The sequence below is a fragment of the Haliotis asinina genome, chromosome 4, assembly GCF_037392515.1.
Source record: "Haliotis asinina isolate JCU_RB_2024 chromosome 4, JCU_Hal_asi_v2, whole genome shotgun sequence".
Taxonomy (NCBI): Eukaryota; Metazoa; Mollusca; class Gastropoda; order Lepetellida; family Haliotidae; genus Haliotis; species Haliotis asinina.
Window position 1 is genome coordinate 4,659,023 of NC_090283.1, and position 9,162 is coordinate 4,668,184.

General features: G+C 41.5%; 1 protein-coding gene across 1 annotated transcript; it reads right to left on the reverse strand.

Moving 5' to 3' along the window:
- Nucleotides 1-4,123: 4,123 nt before the first annotated feature.
- LOC137282199 (cyclin-dependent kinase 4 inhibitor C-like) lies at nucleotides 4,124-8,453 on the reverse strand. Its single transcript, XM_067813931.1, has 4 exons — nucleotides 8,420-8,453; nucleotides 5,218-5,274; nucleotides 4,805-4,858; nucleotides 4,124-4,539 (listed from the first exon to the last, which is right to left on the reverse strand). The coding sequence occupies exons 1-4, from the start codon at nucleotides 8,451-8,453 to the stop codon at nucleotides 4,124-4,126; spliced, it is 561 nt and encodes a 186-aa protein (XP_067670032.1).
- Between the last annotated feature and the right edge of the window lie 709 nt (nucleotides 8,454-9,162).

Consider the following 9,162-nt stretch of genomic DNA (forward strand, 5'->3'; position numbering starts at 1 on the left):
ACAGCTTAGAACAACTAACAGCATGTGGTTTTTCATGGAGACAGAAGAGAATTTGCGTTTGAAGAAGCCCTTTCAAACCAATAAAGCGCTGTAAAACGTTGCTAGAGTACTAGATTATGCAAACCTACCTCTAAAACCTACCCCTAGCATACTAACTCTAATTTTGTCAAAAATGGACTTAGAACACTTTGGTTTTCAGGTGACGATTTCTGTTCTTGCGGAACATGTGATTCTCGTCGATTGAGATTATTAATAAATTATTTCTGAAGGTTTTGAAAAGAACATACATGCAACCTCTCAATTTGAATATATTTTTAATGTTTATGGAGAGAGAGAGAGAGAGACAGAGAGAGAGAGAGAGAGAGATGTTTCTGGTTTCTCAGATCATGAAATCCGGTGTATATTCTTGACAGTAACACTACCACAGACCCACGTCAGATAACAATGTTACAACATAGGTGTAGACTGATCTTCATATCCATCTGATTCCTATCACGAGAACCATGGAAACCGGAGGTTGTCTATTTCCTCTAACATTTGTACACTAATCTACGGTACGGGGAACGTTGGTATGGAAGTACATCTAGAGGCTGTCGTTATCCTTCACCCAGGCATTCAACGATGTCCAAAAGTATATACACAGCGTACGTACAAACATGGAGCCGACATACATTTGCCATGACGTCATCTCCTACAAACTCGTGATACTATTTTCTACACATGTACCTACCATGAACAAAGAATGAATTGCAATTGCATCTATTCATATTTTCACGAGCGTTCCATGCCTGTGACATGTGACTCTTTCATGTCACCATCCGACCATGACGGAAGTGCAACATATTCTAATGTTATGATCGTATCTCACAGGCAATAAACCGGTTAAATACTAAGCGCCGTTGTCAACACTATTTGTCTTTGGGAAATCTCAAGACCTGATCCCGTGATATTAACAAAGCAAGCTATCTGTTGCCTAATCCCAACAAAAGTCGATGTCCATCTTGCTCCGTTCAAAACCATCTCTATTTCCCTGATAGTTCTCAAAGTATAACATGCAGTGACAAACACACTTATCCCGCTACCATCCTCACACAACAAACACTAGTTTTGTACCAAGGATGAACTTCTTGTGGCTGACTGGGTAGCACTAGAGTTCTCTGCCCCTTACATTACAGCACAAGGTAGGAACAGTATCCTCATTAAGCGTGGCCACCAGAGCCGAGTCCATGAAGGGATCGAAGCTCTACGACTGTAGACTTTTTGACTGAAAGAATAATTTTGACTTGGAAGCGTCACGATCATCCTTTTGTCCACTACAAGAACGAATGCCACTGAATCTACAACTCATTAACATGGGCTAACCTTCACAAGCTTTATTTCTGAGAGAAAAACTTTTTTTCCATCAACAATAAAAAAAGACCCTACCGCCCTCGTCACTTTTGAAAAAAAAATGTGCCCGAGAAACATTTAATTTTTAATGCGGCATACGGGAGTTACGATCATCTCAGCGCTACGACCGTTTGGTGGAACGGGCCAGGTCTGTGTTGTCCAGTAAGGGGCTATGAATGACCCATCGACCCCTACCCTTCTATCTTCTGCATAACCAGGGGTATTATGCTTACATCGGTTAGAGCATAGAAGATATATTCTTTCCATGAAATAGTGGAACAGTTAACAGCCCTAGCTTGGGTCTGTCAAAAATATATCTGTGGTTTCACTTGATAGTTTAACCTTAAGGAAAATAAGTCAACTCTAGGACTGATGTAGTCTTTCACACATTCTGGGGAATATTCCACGAGTCCATGCTTATTCAAAGCCCGCTTCGAAGTTTTGAACACCAACAAATCTTGTTTAACAACTTCAGACAAAACATCGTCTTTCCAAAATTCCAACTAACTCTGTGAAGTGCCTCAGCATTTCCAGTTTCTGCCTGTGATAACACCAGGGACACGGGCTACAAAGTGAGAAATCACTTTTGCAACAGGCATGCTTGAAGGGAGGTAACTCTAAGTTCCTGAAAGGAAAGTTTCAATTGTTGGCTTTTGAGGTGCAAGTATCACAGTCAAATGAACTGAATTGAGAAGAAAACCCAAGAATACAATTTCCTGTGTAGGTTTTAAAACAGACTTGTGTGGTTGAACACCAAAACCCAAACTATCCGTCGTGGCAACCGTTTGTTTACACTTTCCTCTCAATCATCATTTTCTCCAAACAAAATGGAATCATCGATAAGGGAATGAGAAACATGACCGTTTTTCTTCAGATCCGAAAACACAGATTTTAGGAGTTTCGTAAATTTTCAAGAACACTAACACAGTTCATTTGCAAAACGACCCGTGAAGATCCGGCTTACGATAGGCCTTCAGCAACCCATGCTTGCCATGACAGGCCACTATGCTTGCCGTAAACGGCGACTAAAAGGGATCGGGCGGCCAGGCTAGCTATTCTCGAAACGTTCGTAACCCTACGAATTTCTTATGCCCATTCTTAACACATAGGCTACGATTAAAGTTAAGAATTCTTAGGGATACGAACGTTTCGAGAATAAGGGCCCAGACTCACTGACTTGGTCGATGTCCTCGCTCTCAGGTATGCAGCTGCGCCTGTGCTTATCGGACGTAGACACAAATGACGTCACAGACGATGTAGAATGATAAATACATCATTATTCCATGTAAACATCGGGAAATAAAAGTCGCAGAGAAAGAAATGAATATAATGTTGCAAGATTTGATACAATACGTCTACAGTTGTGTTTTCGAAGATGCCGAAACATGGCATAATCCCTACCTCCGATAACAGTGACAGACATTGAAGACTGATGGCAGCATATTGGGAGGAATTGTAATATTGTTCAGTGTATTTGGTGTGAGGACTGAACACGATGACATGCAAGTTCTGAGGCTTCTCATCCCTGCTGTGCCTGTGACTGTCACATGTGTCACGTCTCGCCTCTAAATCAATTATTCACACAAATATTTGATAAACTATGGGTTTTTTTGCAGTTAAAAATAAGAAATACAGAAATATGCAGTAAAGAAAATACATGTGTACTATTTAACGAAGAGTTACGTTAGTTGAGAAAAACACCTTATTTAGTGTCGCGTGATAAAGTACTTGTATAATATAACGGTAATGCGATGAAATTCTTGGAATTGAAGCTGCATCACGCGCGTACATATGGCGGGTTGCCTCAGAGAAACTGCTGTTTCCATTTTATCGTTTTTCAGATCGAAAACTGATGTGGGTAATAACACAATACCCAACACATGACGAGGAATGGCAGATTGTCTTTCCCTCGTTATATTAATTACGTAATTTGGAGACTTGGCGATAATCTGCCATTCCACGTCGCGAAAGAATTTTAATATTTAATTGTAATGTAACTCGGGGAAGATAATCTGCCATTCCCAGGGTCGGATACAGCATTTTGAGAAAGAGTTTGGGGTTGAAATGGGTGTTGGTGTGGGTTAGGGTTAGGGTGTGGGTGCACATTTCATTGTCACCCGAGTTTCAGTGGCCGGAAGGGGTGATTGTGTGGTTGCTTGTTAGCCGCATTGTCTAAATCCACATGATCCACCTGTTGGTCTGTAGAGGTGCTACCGTAAGCCTGCCATCAAGCCAGCAGTGTGCAGCACTGAAACACTAGGCACAGACAGTAGCTGGCCACTTCGGTGCCTTGATCACAACATCGTGACGTCATCAGTAGTGTGACGTCACTGTGCATTTGGCGCCGCGCCAGCTGGCGAACCTCGGCTCAGTCAGAGGTCACAGAGTGCAGCGAGATGTAAACAAACATTTTGTTGTTGTCTGTTTCACGATTAATGAGGAAATTATGACACACAATTAAAACAGAACTACATCACGAGATGCAGGGTTCATATACCGACGACATATCATCAACATTTACAGTCAACAATGTCCTTACCTGATTCTGTAAAGTTCCATAAACAACAAAATGTCTGAAAATATTCTCAACAAAGTTTATTTCTCCTCAAACACAACAAATATTCTCACCTAAATACAGAATTATAGACAACGCGACGACGTGAACGGCACAAACCACGACAGCGTCAGTAACGACATGTCCTCCATCATTGTCTACATCGACACTACCGTCGCTTCACTGTGTACCACGTGACAACAGGAGATCCGACAGTTGACGATGTCCCCGGCCTCTCGCCACGTCGGCGGCGGTCTGCCCGAAGTTGTTCCTGGCGTTGACGTCCACCCCGTCCAGAGACAGCACAAACTCCACCGTCTTCCAGTCTCCTCTCACACAGGCCACGTGAAGGATGTTGTTACCGCGATCGTCCACCAGTGACACATCAGCGCCTCGACTCACAAGCAGCTCCACCACATCTCTGTGTCCCCCACGTGCTGCCGTCATCACCGGCGTCCTCCCGACTCCAACTCTACTGTTGACGTCAGCCCGACCTGTGTCCAGGATCCGCTTCACCTCCTCCAGTTTCCCCTTCCAGCAGGCGGCAAGGAGGTCGGCGTCTGCCCGGGCGTCTCTACGTGCAGGAGTCGGTGTCGCTGTAACACAAAGTAAACTCTGTACACAGGTCGGACATCTTTATCTTACAGCTGCGTTGTTCACATCTTACACTGATGATACAAAACTCTTGATACATAATCTATACATGTATCATGGCTGACAGCAACATGGCGGGTGTACAGGGAATAACAAGAACTAGTTGATGTTTTTCACACATTAGTCATCTACGTGATTAGAATGTAAACTGACAGTCCTGTGTGTTGTCTGTCCACTAACGACACGCGTGTCATTATCTCCACCCACCTCGTGTGTCAGGTCTTGAGGGGGACCCAGACTTCCGTGTGTCCCTGCTCGTGGCTGTGGAGACAAACATCAGGGTTTGAATGAACATATTTACATTACATTACATTACATTACATTACATTACATTACATTACATTACATTACATTCACATCGTTGATATCTAAATTATAAGTATGATCGAAGATATCAGATTATAAATAATTAATATAAGAGATATGTATCAACAAACCCATTGTACAGACTAGAAATTGTGAAGGGGTAGTTTCTAAAAGCCATATAGTTTTCCGGTAAATGACACCGGGATTGTGTTTAGACAGTACACAGATTTCTGACAGATGTGACAACTTGATACCATGTATACACAGTGCAACTAGCGACTATCACATCTGGTCCACCATACCCTCCCACCTACCAGGTACATCAGACATCTGTGTAGGTCCAGGTCTCGGTGCTTCCGTCTCGCTCCTGGCTGCAACACAGAATATGTCATGTAGATATATATCTAGAAAACTTAAACAGATTATGTCATGTAGGGGACTTCAACACTGGTTCCGTATCTGAACAGGAAACGACTACAACAATGTGGAAGCCCAAACATATGTGGACTTTCAATGGTATTATTACGTGTGGCGGTATTATTATGTATGGTGGTATTACAGTGTTCACGAATAGTGTCTGACCCTCTGACAAACCTGGCAGATTTGCCAATGGTCAGACAGAAGTCCCCAACCTGCTGGCCCCAGTGTCTGACTGAATATATTACACTGACTTTGTCTGAAGTTGTTATTTGTGGCGTGTGACACTTGTTCACTGTTTATAAATTTATGTTTATAATGTTTGTCATTATATAATGTTAATAATTTGAATGCCAATAGTGAGAAAAGCTAAATCTGAAATGTGTGTTTAATTTTATTCTGTGGTTCCTGTGAATTTTCAGTGGGTCAGACAGACATCTGAAACTTACAGGACTCAATGTCATGTTACTTTGAATCATCATTCGTAAACATGTGCATATATATCTAGAAAACTTAAACACAGATTATGTCATGTAGGAGACTTCAACACTGGTTCCATATCTGCCCAGGAAACAACTACAACAATGTGGAAGCCCAAACATATGTTGACTTACAATGGTATTATTACGTCTGGTGGTATTATTATGTATGGTGGTATTATTGTGCCATTTGTTTCAACTTATATATGTTGCTGTACGCTACCTTGGCTGAAGTTGTTAAGACTGAAAACATCACTGGCTTGACAATCAAAGCTAACTCCCGCTTGTAAAAAAACGAAGTAAAGGCATTCTCACACGGCTGCTACTGTTGCAGGCCAAGGTAGATTCTAAAACATGCTCGTGTAAAAAATGCCATGTAAATGTAGTCTTCTATGCATATTGTTTCTATAGTTCATGAAGAGAGTATGTAAAATGCAGCCTATCATTTTGAATATAGGAACAGAGCAAACTGAAGGAAGTTAATGTTGGCGGCTGTTCACTGGTGCCAGCGAATTCTCCTCCATGCAAAACAGTGACAGTATTTTTACCATGCACCTGACAGAATGAACTTTGAATCTGTTCACATTTTAACAAAGCAAGATACATGCTGCCTAATCCTAACAGAAGTCATTGTTGGCCCTGGTCTGTTCACAATCCTACCTATTTCAGTGATGGCTCTTACAAAATACAGTGTTTAACAAACTTACCCCGCTACCGTCCTCACACAACATACACATCTCACCGCCAGCCTGGAAATGCCCAGACTAGCGTCACTGGTCGCGCTAAGGAGGGAGTTATGACGTCATTGTGACGTGTCATGTGAGGAGCAGCACCGAGTTTGGCGCTCGACTGCGTGTGTTACTTGTATGGTCAACCGATCACGATAAGAAACAGCCGCCATCCATCACGCATGATGGATCATGGGGGGATCTGAGAGATTTACAACAGTCAGCATTAACTTCAATTATCTCCATGTTTTGCACGATACTGGTGATATAAATACGCAGCAAGATCAAAGGCACCGCTGGCCTTCAATAATATTATACGATGGACATTTCCCCCCGAATCACATGGGGAAAACAAAGGTTATGTTGCACTCTATGTCTTCATTATCTGGTTGGATAGATTCCTCACGGGGGAAAACTGATCGTAGTCTATACAGTATGTCTTGTTTAAAGGCCACATGCAACGTAAAACACAACTTTGCAGATTCTGGTACCTTTCGGTATGCACTTACCGAAACAAATCATAAAAAATGCAAATTCAACCTAAAAAGTTGAAAAAAACGCGATGAAAAAAAAGCCCGCGAAATCGGAGTTCAAACGTTTCACTAAATTCCCCCCAGCGCTGTGGGGAAAACTGGTTTCAACAGCTGTGCTGCGCTGCGTCCATAACGCATGCGCAGTGAATAGGTTCGCGGAGCTTGAAACAGTGTGCATGCCCAGCGTCTGAGGTCGTGAGCAGTAGTCTAATCGTGGTTGTGTACACAAACAAGTAAATAATCTGCTCGTTCCGTAAAACAACTTGTTGATTGTAGTAAGCAGTCTCTGTGACAGAGAAAGCTCAGTGTCTGGTTTATTCACACCTATATGTCTGTCTGCCTGTCTGCTAAAGACAACATGCAATACACAGCTTCAATCATTGACCACGTGCAATTTGAACTTAACACCTATCAGACTATACGACATAAAGAAAATAAGTTGATTTATGACTCGTGCACCCGAGTCCCGTGTCTGCCACACTGTGCAACTAGGCACGTGTGATACACATGCAAACAAACTACATTCACTTTTTTCGGATGACTCGATCTGACGGAAACTGGTGCAAACTCTTGTCAGTTTCAGGTCCTGCTTTGTACTTTGACTAATGACAGATTCCAGCCACGCAGTAGTTTACCATCTCTACTGACATGATTTTTTAATGGATCGAGCGCAAATTCAGAGAACATGTATTTTCCAACCCAACATCTCCATATACATTCTTCATGGATAATGACTTGTTTTCGTTTATATGATTTTGTTTGACAACAGTATATGAATCCATGCTGAAACGACGCATCAAGTACACAAAAAGAAGTTGTTATCCATAAAGAATCTTACTTTCTTGTGACTGGCTATACTTCTAAAATGCCCGTCAAACAGATCATCTTTCTGTACACACAATGAACCCTCAGCACATCAGCAACTGAAACGGCCAATCGGAAGTCGTCGTTACACTTGAGTGCATATCCACCCGCTATGACTGAGTTCGGTCTCCCGAGGGCTTCGTTTCTGGGGAAGTGAGCCCAAGTACAAAATATTGCACTTTTGAATCGCGATTGTACGCTTGTAATTGTGTTTATTTGTTTTTTTTTAAAGCAGCAATGTATATTATATGTCATGAATAAGTGATAAATGTGTTTTAATTATGTTTGATTTTTTTGGTTGCATGTGACCTTTAACCCCCTGGATGCCACAGGGACATATATGTCCTTCCTCTACATCCCTCACTTTGAAGTGCAATAAAATTATAAATATACCACGCATATATAAACACTTCACAGTTTTGGATTCTGCAGAAAATTCCGTTTCTTGATACCATCCACTATTATCTCAGACCAAGCTGAAGTGATTAAACTTACCTTTCAAAATAGCTTTCATCGTAAATGTCGTCATTTTTCAAACTTAACAAAATCGAGATTCACAGCGTTATTTGCAGTATGTTTTGAAATGTGAATATCGGATAATTACTGGGAGTATTGAATCTCAAAAATAGCATCTTAATGATCACTGATATCAAGTTTTCATGTAACCAGTAATGATAATTCTGAAACGTCGCCGATGAAGCCAGAATCGGGTGGGATGTTTTCGACAATACACTCACACGAACGCCGGAGTGCACTTTCCGCCATATTGGTTAGTGTTTACAAAATCACGTTTCGAGAAGGCCGGTATTGAGACGCCTATAACATCACGTATATTTCATAGTCAGCTGCGACAAATGCATCATTGAATTCCCCACACATATTAGAATCAAATTACAGATGGTCTTTGTCACCAATACCAACTATCTAGACAAAACGAAAAGAAATATACTTGGTATGAAAACGAACGCTGTGCTCGAAAGACAAACTTGCTTCTGCTTGTTTGAAAAGTAAACAAAGAAAAAATCCAATTTTACACTGAGTAGCATTTTTGGTAATATTCCAACATCCAGCCGTCTAATCATTGCTTACAATGGCTCAATACGCTTAGTATATTCAGGGGAAGAGTATCGTAGCAAAAAATAGCAAATTAAAATAGATACAATGAAATAATTTGGTAATTCATAAGAAACTGTCAAACTGTTAGTGCAGCGTGACGCCATGACCATGAAAATCACGCA